General features: G+C 63.8%; 1 protein-coding gene across 1 annotated transcript in view; it reads right to left on the bottom strand.

The window, feature by feature from the left end:
- The window catches only part of BRSK2 (BR serine/threonine kinase 2), a 33565-nt gene extending 20697 nt beyond the window's left edge, over positions 1–12868 (bottom strand). Inside the window, exons 1-11 of the mRNA XM_004389421.1 lie at positions 12863–12868; positions 12624–12718; positions 12120–12178; positions 10621–10715; positions 7359–7444; positions 5048–5188; positions 3998–4114; positions 2811–2844; positions 2569–2637; positions 1625–2051; positions 820–883 (exon numbers count right to left, since the gene is read on the bottom strand). Coding sequence (XP_004389478.1) covers positions 820–883; positions 1625–2051; positions 2569–2637; positions 2811–2844; positions 3998–4114; positions 5048–5188; positions 7359–7444; positions 10621–10715; positions 12120–12178; positions 12624–12718; positions 12863–12868 — 1193 coding nt within the window. The remainder of the gene's footprint in view (positions 1–819; positions 884–1624; positions 2052–2568; positions 2638–2810; positions 2845–3997; positions 4115–5047; positions 5189–7358; positions 7445–10620; positions 10716–12119; positions 12179–12623; positions 12719–12862) is intronic.
- Positions 12869–13899: the final 1031 nt, after the last annotated feature.

The following is a 13899-nucleotide window of genomic DNA, read 5'->3' as shown; positions in this document are numbered from 1 at the left end:
AGGAGGAGCGGGAAGGGGGAGGAGGCCCGGGAAGGAAGAGCGGGTAGAGAGGAGGGGAGAAAGGCAGGGGGAGGAGGATGAGGAGGCAGGAGGGTGGAGAGGAGAGGAGGGAAGGGGAAGGAGCATGGGAAGGAGGAGGAGGGAGGATGATGAGGAGGGAGGAAGGTGGGAGAGGGAGGATGAGGAGGGAGGAGGAAGGGGAGGAAAGGATGAGGAGGGGGGAGGGAAGAAGGTGAGCAAGGAGGAGGGGAAGGCAGAGAAGTCTGAAGAGGGGAGGGGGTGGGAGAGGGGAGGCTGGGGAGGGGCTGCACTCCCAGTGGCCCCAGGCTGGCTCCCCTGCCCACCCAGTGGTGAGGAAAAGCAAACCTAGAGAAGGCAAGGGGTTGGGGGCAAGGCTCCAGGCAGGGCAGGGGCCAGAGGAGGGGAGGGAAGAGGCAGGGAGGCAGGGAGCAGGGAGGCAGGAGGCAGGGAGGCAGGGAGGCAGGTAGGCAGGAGGCAGGGAGGCAGGGAGGCAGGGAGGCAGGAGGCAGGAGGCAGGGAGGCAGGGAGGCAGGGAGGCAGGGAGGCAGGAGGCAGGGGGCCCTCTCCCGGGGTTGCTGTGTTGGCAGGGTCAGGCCTCAGCCTTGGTGGCCCTGGGGGGAGACCCAGAGGGAGGAGGGCAGGGGAGCAGGAGGGCCTGGTCCACCTGTGTGCAGGGCGGGGCTGGGGTTCAGGTGCGAGCAGGAGGCTCAGAGGGCAGCCCCAGCCACACAGACGCATCCTCTCCTCCCTGAGTCAGCTGGGGAAAGTGAAGAGGGCAGCCCCGGGGTGAGTCCCCACATCCCGGAAAGGCCAGCCCACAGGGAGCCCTTAGCCTGGGACGAATATCCAGGCCCCAGCCCGCCTGGAGGGGGGGGGGGAACCCTGGCTTGGTGGCTTCACCTGGACCCTCCCCCAATGTCTCACTATGTGCTGGCTGTAGGAACGGCTGCGGGCTTCACCAGAACACCACACAGGCAGCCCCACTGCACCCAGGCCATCAACGGCGGACACATGCCTCCCAGGCACAAGCAGAGCTCTGGGTACACCTGTGCCACCACCTGTCCGTGCATGACCTCCGCTGTACCAGTGACAGGCACGGGTCTACCACCCTTCTGTACACACGCACACACACCTGTGCACACACACCTGTGCACACACACCACGTCCACTGGCACAGACCTGCCCCGTGCCGCCTGTACACACACAACTACGCTTGCAGAGCGCACACACATGCGCGCGCAGGATCCCCGCTTCCACACTCAAAGGGACAGGCCTGCCCTTCTGCCCACCTGTGCACTCACACACATACTCGTGCACACACACACCTGTGCATGTACGACATACCTGTGCGCACACACCTGTGCACGTACACCTGTGTGCACACACACTTGTGCCCCCATCGTGATCTCCCTTGTTCCACACTCAGGCACAGGTCTGCCCTGCCACCCATCTGTGTACTCACACACAACTGTGTACAGACACACCTGTGCATCCAAGTGCACACACGCACGCACACATTGTGACCCCCCTGTTCCACACGAAGAGGCCTGCCCTGCGCCCAGCTGTACACATGCTCACACCCCCAAAACTCCCCGCCCCTCACCGCAGGCCCAGAAGTCCTTTTCCCTGAGGAAGGTGCCCAGGAGGAGGCGCTGGAGACAGTTGCACTTGTCACCAGGTGGGGCGCACTTGGGAGGCTGCAGAGCGGCCGGGAAAGGGCTGGACTGGGGGATGGTGATGTAAGGCAGCAAGGAAGGAAGAAGGGGGCAAGGGAGGCGGGCCCACCGCAGATGGGCGCAGCTTTGCCCAGGGGATGGAGGAGGGGGCTTCCTGGTGGGGGCCGGACATGGCTGGGCAAGGTGCAGTGCGGCCCCCCGACGCACCGTGAGGCGCCGCGCCGCGTCCACTTCGATCATGCCGCGCAGCAGGCTCTGGCAGTCTGGTGGGATGAAGTGGGGCATGTGGAAGACGCCGCGCTTGACCTTCTCCAGCAGCTGCCGCAGGTTGTCGTCGTCGAAGGGCAGCGCCCCCTGCGGGCGGCGAGGGGAGCGTAAGCGCGCACGGGACTGCGGGCAGCACCGCGGACAGCTCCGCGCAGGTCCGGCCGCGGGGAGAGGGGCGGGGCGGGGGCGGGGACAGAGAGGGGAAGGAGGAAACGGGGATGAGGAGAAGGCGGGAAGGGAAAGGAGGGGAACAAAAGGGACCAGGAGGAAGTGGTAAGGTAGGGAAGGAGAAGCAGGAGGCGGAGGAGGGGAGAAGGGGACGGGGGTAGGGCAGAAGAGTGGGCAGGGAAGAAAGGGAGGGAGGAGGGGAGAAGGGGGCGGAGGGCGGGGAGACTGGGGGCGGGCGCAAGGACCGGGGTGGAAGAAAAGGGGGAAGAGAAGGGGAAGAAAGGGAGAGGTGCGCAGGGAGCAGGGAGGGGAAAAGGGAGACGGGGTGGGCGCAGGGACGGGGTGGGGGACAAGAAGGAATGGGGAGGGCGCACAGAGGAAGAGGAGGAGAAGAAAAGGAGAGGGGGGTGGGCGCAGGGACGGAGTGGAGCCTCACCACCAACAGAGCGAACAGGATCACGCCGCAGCTCCACACGTCCGCCTTCCGGCCGTCATACTTCTCACCCTGCGGACAGTAACGGCCAGGCAGTTGGCTGAAGCGCAGGGCCTGGCCTGGGGTCTTCGCGGGTGGAGGGGCTCAGGGGGCGGATTCAGGTGAGAGCAGGGTCCGTGGGTGCCCAGGCCGGGGGCAGGGAGGCCCCTTTGGCCGGAGCAGGGGTGGGGCCGCTGGCTACTTACCCGGATCACCTCGGGGCAGGCGTAGTGGGGGGACCTAAAAACAAAAGCTGCAGGTCAGCAGAGGAGGCGCGCAGGAACCCTTCTCCAGCACCCCCCAGCCTGGGCCTCCGAGCCCACCCCCCAGGACCACCAAGGTGGAGACTAAAAAGGGTGTGCCTCTTGTTCCCCACTGCCTCCAGAAGCTCCTCCCTGGCCCTGTGCTGCTCTTGCCCATTCCTGCCAGCCTCCCCCTGCTCCACACGCTCCCCCGGGTGGATGCGCCAATGTGAGGCCGCGGGCTGAGGTGGGGCCCGCCGACCCCGAGAATGCCAGCTGTCCAGGATGCGCTCATGGACTCTGGGCCGAACTCACCACAACCCAAACCCGCTGCCTGCTCGTAGGAACAGACCACGTCGGGGAAGGTCCGCCTTCTGCCCAGACCTCACTTGGGCTGTCCTCGGTTCTAACCCCATGGGGACAGGGTAGGGGCAGGCACTGCTGAGAGCAGACACCTAAGGGGGCTTTGCTGAAGGAGGGGCCTGTACTGAGGGGGAGGCGGCTTTGTAAAGGGAGAGGACTGCCCAGAGGGGAGGGGCTTATGTGAAGGGGCGGGGCCTGCATAGAGGGGAGGGGCCTGCACACCGGCTCTCACTCCTTAGCGGGCAAGTAGTGACCCGGGCAGGGCAGCCTTGCAGAGCTGGGGCAGAGACCAAGGGTGTCTGGGCTGGCAAGGGCACCTGCTGGGCCCATCCCCCTCCCCCGCCTGCAGAGCTTAGGCTGTGTGCTGGGGAAGGGGGTCCAAGCCCCAGCTCCAACCCCAGACAGTGAGGGCAAGCAGGCTAGAAGGTGGCCCTCGGCTTCATGGCCCCGTGGCTGGGCGGGCAGTAAAGGCCCCGGGGCCTCCCTGGCTGCAGAGGCCGCTGGCCGCTTTCTCAGTCTGCCTTTGGACGCCCCCCGCCCGTCCTATCGAGGCACCCACAGGGCCGGGCTAGGAGCCCAGGCCTGGCCGGGCTGTGCGCTGGAGCAGCAGCCCTGGACCGGACATCACCTGCTCCTCCCTCGCCGGACCCGGCGTGCAGCACCAGCAGCGGCCAGGAGGGGGAGGCCGCGGGTGGCTGCCCGGCCACGCGGGCAGGCTCCGGAGGTTCGCCGCGGTCAGCCCGCAGGCCCTGGACCGCACCGGGCGGACAGCGGGCGCGTCCACTCACCCGCAGCTGGTCTCCAGCAGGCTGTCGCCAACCTGCAGCGACGCCATGCCGAAGTCGGCGATGCGGATGTTATTCTTCTCGTCCAGGAGGAGGTTTTCTGGTTTCAGGTCCCTGTGGCTGGGGAGGAAGGTGGGTTAAGGCCGCGTCACGGGTGGGCGCGTCAGCCTCTCCTCTCCGGAGCCCCCGGGCCTCGGAGACGCCCCTTGCCCCTAGGGCCCTGGGTTCAAAGCCTGACTGTAACAGCCCCAGGGCGACTCCCCTTTCCCCCCTCCCCTGCACCACCGCGGGAGCTGCCTCCCCTCCCCCAAACTCCAATATACACAAACACGGGGCCAATGGCAGCCCAGCCTGGTGATGTCACAGCCAGCCAATCAGAAGTGGTCTGCTGGCGTGGGCTGGCTCTTCTTTTGGTCTTTTGGGGATGAAAGGGGTGCAAAATCCCTCCTGCCTCCTGGCCACCCTTCATCCTCGGGCCCTCCCCGCTGGCTCCGGCTCTCTCAGCGGCTGGTGGGGCTGCACCCCGCTCTCCTCAGCCAGGAACCAGGGCTGCTTGCGCCCCTCCCCTTCCTGCCTCCCCCACCTGTCCTGCTGTGACCCAGGGCCTCACAGAACACCGGACTTGCCCTAAAAGAGAGCCGAGGCCCCCAGACACTCAGGGGTGGATTCCTTGGCCTGGCCTCCTGTAAAAGCTGAGGAGGGGCTTCTGCACCCTTGGGTGGGCACCTGGCAGAAACCTTCCGATGTCCCCCTGGAGGGGGATCAGGGGAGGGGCACTGTCTGCTCCAGGCAGGCTGGAGGAGAGAGCCAGGGGCAGGCGAGGACAGGTGGGGGCACATCTGGAGGGAAGAGGGCAGCCGGGAGGGCTGGGGGGCACTGAAGAGGGGAGGGAGCACTTTGGAACGATGGGGGGGCACCTGGAAGGTGGTACTGGGGGGCAGGGGGCACTGAGGAGGACAGGGGCACCTGTGGGGGACAAAGGAACCTGGGGGACAAGGGGCCCCTGAGAGGCAAGGGGGCCCAGAGGAGATGGGAGCTTGTGGGGGCGCGCACCATATGGAGTGACTGTGGCAGAAGTCCAGCGCTGAGATGATCTGCCGGAAGAACTTGCGGGCCTCTTTGGGGGTCAGCCTTCCCTTTTTCACAAGGTAGTCGAAGAGCTCCCCGCCGGACACATGCTCTAGCACCAGGTATCTGGGACAGACAGCGGACGCGTCAGGCTGCTACGTACGGGGTGTGCAGCTGCCCCTGAGGCCCCCCGCCAGCCCGCGCTGCGCCAGCCGGAGGCTGCGGCCATCACCCCGTCCCCCACCCCAACACCGCACACGTCCCAGCACCCACCACCCTCCAGGGCAAGGAGCCCGATGCCCCCCCCCCACATCCTCAAAGCCCACTAAGTTGTCCTAACCCCACCCAGCCTGGCACCCTCCACCCTCCTGCCCCCAGGACCGGGCCTGGGAGGGTGGGGCAGGGCAGTCGGCAGAGGAGACCTGTGAGTGCCCAGGGTCTGAGAGCGAGGAACAGCAAGCCCCAGGATGAAAGTTGTCAGGCCCTGTCCTTGCTGATGGAGAAGGGGGGTCACCGGCCCGCCTCCTCTCTCTGCCCTTCAAGCCCCTCCCTGGCCAGCCCACGCTGGGCTCTTGGGCTGCAGTTGAATCAGACACGCCCTTAGCCCTCAGGGAGCCCCAACCAGCAGCTCAAGACAGGGGGGCTCAGGAGGTGGGGGCCAAGAATGGCCCGGGAGGTGACCCTCGAGCAGGTCTGCTGGGGACCCAGGGAGGGGAAAGGGTGAGAGCAAGGCCCAGCAGGGTGTGGCTGGAACGGCAGGGGTGAGGGGTCCGGGTTCCCCTGGGGTGTCTGTCCTGCTCTGCGCCTACCAGCCGTGCAGCTTTCCACTTGTCCTAATGCTCCTGCCCGTTTCCTGGTTTGTAAGACCAGGCTAGCATGCATCCTCGTCCCCACTGATGTAATATCCTGCCTGGCAGAGCAGGACCTTATTGGTGTTGGCCACGGAAACTGAGCAAGGACCCAAAGAACAAAGGACTCTAGGACCAAGGATTCAGGGACTCAAGGATCCATGGACGAAGGGACTCAAGGACCTTAGGCCCAAGGACTCGAGGACACACATAACAAAGGACCCCTGGCTCAAGGACCCAAGGACCCTCAGACCCAGAATCAAGGACTCAAGAACCTAAGGACCCTAAGACCCAGGAACTCAAGGACACAAATAACCAAGGACCCTAGGGCCCAAGAACTCAAGGACCCTAGGGCCCAAGAACTCAAGGACCCCAGGATCCAAGGAACAAAGGACCAAGGACTCAGGACACAAATACGAGAGGACCCTAGAGCCCAAGGACTCTGGGACTGAAGACCTCAAGATGCCACCCTGGGCCCAAGCTTCCTGCTGAGTGACCAGAGATGGCGTTGGGGACCAGGAGGGCTTCCCAGGGCAGTGCCCCATGTGCCTTTCCTCACTCAGTCCCCCCCTGAACTCACCCCCCTCACACACAGAGGGCACAAGGGCCTTGCTGAGACCACACACACAGTCCTGGAAGAACTGGGGCGCGTCCCTGCTCCACAATCCCAACCCCCCATCCTCCCCCCCCACTCCCAGGAGAGTACCAAGACCACAGGGTCGGGTGACTTGCCTGGGGCCACACAGGGAGCAGGGGGTGGAGCTGGGGTTCCAACCATGCCTGCTGAACCCCCAGTCCTGCCAGGAAGGGGGCGGACAAGTATCCCACTGGCCTCTGCTGGCTCAGCAGCCCAGGGCCAAAGCTGAGAAGGAGGGGCATCCCCAGGTTGTACTGGCAGGTGTGCAGGAATCCAGATGCGGGTGAGGGACCCCAAGCCAGAGGGTGGAGGAGTAGACAGGGCAGAGGGGGCACAGGCTCCGCGGAAGTGGGGAAGGGTCTGTGGTGACCTCCAATAGGAGCCCTGGGCAGAGTTCGGGGAGGGGCAGAAGGCTCTCTGGGGCCGGGTGTGCCAAGTGTCCCTGCCCCTCAATGCAGCAGTGGTGGGAGGGGGCCCCAGCCCTCTCCTCAAGAAGACCTGTTGCCCACGTGGTGGTTCCGCCAGCCCCAACAGCGCAGGCCAGGGGTCTGGTGAAGGAGCAGGGAGCCGAGCAGCCTAGGGGCTCACCCATCAGACTCTGCCCCCTGTGCTGAGTCCCCCTGTCCCTGCCTGGGCCCTCCGGGGACACCACTCACCAGCCCTGCCCCCAGCAGTGGGAGCTCCAAGACCCAGGTCCTGCCAGCGGGGGCTGCAGTCCCTGCCCCAGGGCCCGCCTGCCCTGGGCCCCTCCCCCATCAGAGCAGCCCCACCTCTGGCCCCGCCCCAGCTCTCCAAACCCAGCAATACCTACAAATATTTTTTATTTTCATAAACGTCGTGGAGCTTTAGGACGTGTGGGTGCTCTATGAGCTTCAGGATGGCTATCTCCCGCTCCACCTGCAGAGAGAGCACAGCGTCAGGGCGGGGCGGGGGCGTGGGGCACGGGGCACGGGTGAAGGGGCGCGGGCTGGGGATGCAGGGGCGTGGCAGCTAGGATGCGGGTGCAAGGGCTCCGTGCGTGGGTGCAGGGGCATGGGGAGTGGGTGCAGGAGCGCGGGATGTGGGGTCCAGGGGCACGGGTGCAGGGGCGTGGCAGCCAGGGCGCGGGTTCAGGGGCGTGGCCACCAGCATGGCCAGTGAGGCAGTTGTAGCGACTGCAGGTAGGTGCTGGGTGTGAGGGGATGAAGAGGGACATGGGCCACTCATCCTGCCCTCATGGGGCCTCCTCTTGGCAGAGGAGACAGAGACATGAGGGCTGTGGTGCCATCTCGCAGGGGCTGGAGGTTGAGGAGGGCCCCAGGACCCCCCGGGCTACACCCGCCTGCAGCCCTCCTCTACCACTGAGAGAGTGGGGAGACCTGGGCGAGAGCTCCGTGCTTAGCTGGCAGGGCGCCCGTGGGTGGAGACGGGGCAGCCCCTGAAGCCGGAGGCCCTCACCACACTGACCTGTCCGGGAGCGAGTGAAGCCTGGTGCTAGTCAGGTAGCCTAACCCTTCCCCAGACCTGGTTCCTGAGCCACCCTGAGCTGCCCCTCTTATCTGAGTCTTGGCTTCAGGGCCTGTGCCTGGAGATTTGGGGAGGTGGTCTCCAAGGGCTTCCTGCCAGAGAGCGTAGCAGCTCCTCCACCAACTGCCGTGGGGAGGTTCTCCCCCCCAGAGCAGGGCAGCCTTGGAGGCCAAGCCGGACAGCGCCACTTTGCACAGGAGCCGGGGAGGCAGGGGGTGGGCAGGGGCCTGGCCAGGTGACCAGGGGCTGCCTCAGAGCAGCGGTGAGCAAGGCCAGGCCTCAGGCAGAGCTGTGGACGTGCAGTGTGCCCGTGTGGTGTGAGTGTGCCCATATGTGTGTGCATATGCTTGGGTATGTGTGTGTGCCCATGTGTGTCTGTGCCCACGTGTGTACGTAAGTGTGCCCATACATGTGTGTGCCCGTGTATGTGTATGTATGTGTGCCCATGTACGTGCACATATGTGTGCCTGTGTGTGCCCATGTATGTGCCCGTGTGCCCATTTGTGTGCCCGTGTATGTGCATGTATGTGTGCCCATGTGTGTGCTCATGTATGTGTACGTGTGTGCCCATGTATGTGTATGTATGTGTGCCCCTGTATGTGTGTGACTGTGTGTATGTATGCTCATGTATATGTGTGCCCAAGTATATGGACCTATGTGTGCTCATATATGTGTGCCTTTGTATGTGTGTCTGCCTATCTATGTACCCATGTATATGTACATATGTGTGTGTCATTTATGTGTGTGTGTATATACGTGTGAGGACGCATGCCCATGTGGGGCTCCATATGCACGTGTGTGCTTGTGTGCTGTGGGGGGTGAGGGCATGGGCAGACCCTTCAGGGTGTGTCCCCCACATTCACAGCCCCCCAGCTGGCACTGCTTCTGAGGGGAGAGGGTAGAGCACATCCCAGAGCCCTGGGCGGGGGGGGCAGAAGTGGCCCCAAGCACAGCCTCCCTGCCCTTCCAGAGCCTCCGGGAGCATCCTGGACCAAAGACACCCAGGACCGGACACCTGTCCTACTTCTGAACAGGCCATTGTGGGAGCTGGCAGCCCCGCAATACTCCACCTTGCCCCCAGCCCCATCCTGATCACTGGGCCCGGGAGTCCCTCTGAGTCATGATGGGTCCTAGTTGGGGACACAGGGACACAATGGCGCTTGGCTGCAGCCCTTCGTGCTCCTAGTCCTTCACGGGGCACCCCCCCATCTGCCTTCCCCGCCCCCTCCCATGGAGATCCTGTCCCCCCTTCGGGTCCCTCACAGTATCTTGAACCTGAAGCGCCTCCACTGAACACTGAGTCCTCGCCCCCCACCCCAAGGCAGACCCTCCCTTTGTCCCCCCACCCAGATGCCCAGGCCCCAGCCAGGCACTGTCCCTGACCTCCTTGTCCCTCACCACATCCTAAGCTCCAAGGCCAAGTTGTAACTCAGCTGCCCCTCACACCTGCGCAGCACCCACCCCATCCAAGCTTCTGTCACCTCCTCTTAAAACTGCCCATCTCCCCTCGGGTGCCCAGCTTCCCCCCTTTGGCCCACCCAAGTCCATCCCTGTCCCCAGCAATCAGAGGGACTCGTCATTCCCGCCCTAGACCGGACAGTAGCCCCCTCCCCCACAAGTCTGCAGTCAGCTGGTTCCCCAGCTCTGCTTGGGAGAGAGAGAACATCAGAGTGCACTGTCCCCAAGGGCAGGGGACTCAGGAGAGCCCCACTCTGCTACCCACCCAGCCCCAGAGCAGACCTCAGGGAGGTGCTGAGGGCTAGGCTGGGTCAGGCCAGCTTCCAGCCTCCTTGCCCCAGGGGAGATGGGGGTGGGAGGGCTGCTTCCCAGGGCTGTAGAGGTCTCATGTGACTCCAAGCCCAGGGGCCAGGGTGAGGGGAGCAGGGCCTCGGACTAGGAACCCCAGAGGCCCTAAAAGTCCCTCCCTATGAGTCTGGGCAGACTTCAGGAGTCCCCGCCCCACCCGCAGTCTGCCCATCACACGACATCAGGCCCCAGTGGAGTGGGGGGAGGCAGGCTGGGCCTCCTCCATGCAGAGTCTGCACCCCCCACGGGACAGGGGCAGGGAGAGGAAAAACACGGAGGAAGAGGAGGCTGAGTGGGATTCTTCGGGCTTGTCATTTCCTCTTTCTACCCTCAGAGACGGGGGTCTCCCCCAGATTTCGGTTAGGGAAACTGAGGCCCAGCCAGCTTGCCCAGGAGGTCCGAGCAGCACCAACGCTGGGCCACAGGCTTCCTGCCACCCCACTCATGGGCCTGTCCCCCAGGCCAGGGCGTGCCTGGCTCACCTCCGCAGGAAAAAAGGGGCACCGGGCTGGAGCTGACCAGACGCCCGGGGAGGCCGCCAGCAGAGGAGGGGCGAGGGCACATCCCGGGAAGGAGCCCCATCGGTGTCCGGCAGAAAGGAGCGGAACCACTTGGGGAGCCCTTAGCGCACCCCCATGCCCCGCCCCTGAGCCCCCAAACGTCCCACCAGCACCGCCCCCAGGTCCCGCCCCCACCAGCACCGCCCCCAGGCCCCGCCCCCACCAGCGCAGCCCCCAAGCCTGGCCAGGTCTCCCCCTCACCTTCATCAGCACAGACTCGCTGAGCTTCTCCCGGTTGACGATTTTGATGGCGACCTTTTGGCATGTGACACAGTGAATCCCCAGCTTCACAAGGCCTGCGGAGGAGAGAAGGCGGAGGCTCAGACCCCGTGGGGCACCCGGCGCCGCCCCCAGGATGGAGCCCCCGACCCCCAGGCAGCCCCCCAACTGCATAGAGCCCTCCTGACTTAGGGCAGCTGCGACCTCCTCCCCAGGGGCCCTGGGACCCCACCGGCTCCCGGTCTGGCGCGTCACTCAGACCCCTAGGGAAGTGTCCAGGTCCAGCTCCCCCTCCCTGGGTGCTACGCTCCTGTTGGTGCCCCCTTCTCCACGCCCCTCCCTGCCCGCCTGCCCGAGCCTGCCGCCGGCCCACAGTCTGCCTCCCCGTCACTGCCGGGAGCAGCCTGGTGGCTGTGCCTCACTCTGAACCGCCGCCCACCCCCACTCCCCGGCCGCATTCTTCCGCCCACAAACCTCCCCTTTGGCCCCTCGGGCCTCTGGTGGGCCCTTTCTCTCCTGGCGTGAGTCCCAGGCCTACATGGCCCTTGACACCCACAGCGTTCTCTCGGGCACTCGAGCCCTCCTCCAGGCCTGCAGCTTGGGATCCAGGGTGCCCTCAGGCCAGGACACGCCTCTCTGCCCACTCAGCGGCCCAAACTTGCTAGGCTTCTCCCACCCACCCTCCTTCCCCCCTGCCCTGAAGACCAGGACAGAGGCTCCCTGTACACGTGCACGTGTGTGTGTGCACATGCATGCACACGCACACATGCCTGCACACACGTGCACACACACACGCACGCACACACACACGCCTGTGCACACATGTGCACACCCACGCACACACATGCACACACGACTCTCCAGGATACCAGGGCAGTCCCAAGCCTACTGCCTGGCCAGCCACCCAGCCTCCAGGGTGTTATAGGATGAATTGTGTCCCCCAAAATTTGTGTTGTAAATCCTAACCTCTATGCCTGTGGCTACAATCCCATTTGGGAAGAGGTTGTCTTTGTCGTGTTAACGAGGCAGGATTAGTGGAGGGTGTGTCTTGAGTTAATCTCTTTTGAGATATAAAAGATTAAACAAGCCAGCCAGCCAGCAGAGACGGCGGAAGAGAGATGCCAAGCACATGGACATGTCCAAGGAGCCAAAGCACAAGGACCGTCCCTAGGGGTGACAGAGAGAAAGCCTTCCTCTAGAGCCAGCACCCTGAATTTGGACTTCTAGCCTCCTAAACCGTGAGAAAATAAATTTCTGTTTGTTAAAGCCATCCACTTGTGGTATTTCTTTTATAGCAGCACTAGATAACCAAGATACAAGGTCACCGTCAAACTCCTTAAAGACGCACCATGCTGGTCACCTCCATTTGTCACCCAGACTCAGCCGTGCGGCCATGTGCTCTTCCCTCCAGGGCTCTCGCCCACGAGGGCCAGCAGCTGCCCTAGGACTGGACAGCCCCGTGCCCCCCCAGGGCCCCACACCCGAGTTCTCCAACACTTCCTTCCCATCCTTCTTCCCGGCGGGGCCATTTGGGAATTTGCTGGGGGTTGGATTTCACAGTGGTGGGGGCCCCCTCTGACATTTCGTGGCAGGGCCTGCATTACATCAGGTGACAGTCCACACAATTCAATCTTCCCGTGTCCGGGCACGTGGGTGGAACGCCCGTCTTCAGCGCTGCACCCCAGAGGCTGAACAATGAGTCTGCTGGATTTCAATAGACATGGAATGTTCCAGGAATGCAGTCCCCGCTAAGACTGGGAGACGCTTATATACTTGGTTTCGTTTAAACTCCAGCAAGAGCCATTTCTGATTTCAGAACATCGTGGTCCCAGCGGCAACACCCCCTCATGGTGCAGGGTCGCGGGTGCCCCCCAGGTCCTGCCCGCCTCGGAGGTTGCTGCCTCCACGCCTTCCCCTCTATCCACGAACAGGTACACACACCTGTACCGCTACCTCCAGGCACAGCTGGTCACAGCTGCACTCACGACTGTCCTGGCTGGTCCACGAGCCATCCCTGTCCCTTCCCCTTTACATCCGCCAGGGCAGCGCTGTGTGCGGGCGGGCTAGAGCCCCTGACCTCCTGGAGGACAGAAGGGCGGGCTCAGAGGGCAGGCGTGTGATAACGCTGTGCCTCCCGAACACCACCGCCAAACCTGCATCAGGCAGTGCTGCGAAAGGAGCAAAAGAAGGTTCTGGGGCGAATAAAACCAAAACCCAAACCCACCGTCATCGAGCGGATTTCAACTCATAGCAGCCCTATTGGACAGAGTAGAACTGCCCGTAGGGCTTCCGAGGCTGGAAGCTTTGCGGAAGCAGACTGCCACAGCTTCTCCCACGGAGCGGCTGGTGGGCTTGAAACACCAACCTTTTTGGTTGACATCCGAGTGCTTAAGAACCAGGCCACCAGAGCGCCTCAAAATGTGAGCTTGTTTGGAAACAGGGTCTTTGCAGATGCAGTTGGTCAGGATGAGGTCTTACCAGGGTAGGGTGGGCCCTAATCCAATGACGAGTGTCCTTATAAGAGAAAGAGACGCAGACACAGACAGACAGAGGGAAGACGGAGGCAGAGATGGTAGGGATGTGACTACAAGCCAAGGAACGCCAAGGCTTGCCGGCAGCCGCCAGGAGCTGGGCAGGGGGGCGGGGCGGGCAGAGAACAGATTCTCGGAGACTCCACAAGAGAGACATGGCTGACGCGCTGATTTGAACTCAGCCTCCCAAACGTGAGCGAGTCAAGGTCTGTCGTTGTAACCGACCCGCTTTGTGGCACTTGGCCCCAGCAGCCATGGGAACTCACACCCGATTGACCAGCTGGGTGCCGCTGCCTGCTCCTCTCCCCATGTTCACGTATGCACACCACACACCCAGAACTTGCCATAAACCTGCCACGCGTGGCAGGGACCCAAGGTGCCCCCAGTACCCACGTTCCCCTTCCTCCTCCAGGAAGCCCGGGTTCAAGTGGACACGTGTCTGCCGTCAGACGGCCGTCTGGGGTGGAGGTGCCCCATGGGGCTTCCAGGAACCCCCAGGTGGGGGACAGTTAGTTCCTGCAGCCTGGAGCCGGGTGATTGCTGGGTCCAGCAGACACCCTAGTCGTGAAACGGAGGCCGACCGTGATGGGGAGGGGCACGCATGCCGTGGGGCCGCCAAACCCACTCTGAACAGCGAGCTTAGACAAGAGAACAGGCCTCGGTCAGGGCCCAGGCCTCTGCCTCCAGGAATCACTCCCCTGGCGCCTCGCCCCCTGGAATTGGAATCCTG

This window comes from Trichechus manatus, unplaced genomic scaffold (genome assembly GCF_000243295.1).
Source record: "Trichechus manatus latirostris isolate Lorelei unplaced genomic scaffold, TriManLat1.0 scaffold00244, whole genome shotgun sequence".
In the NCBI taxonomy this organism is placed as follows: Eukaryota; Metazoa; Chordata; class Mammalia; order Sirenia; family Trichechidae; genus Trichechus; species Trichechus manatus.
Note: the sequence above shows the minus strand (reverse complement) of the source record. Positions and strands in the feature narration are given on the sequence as shown.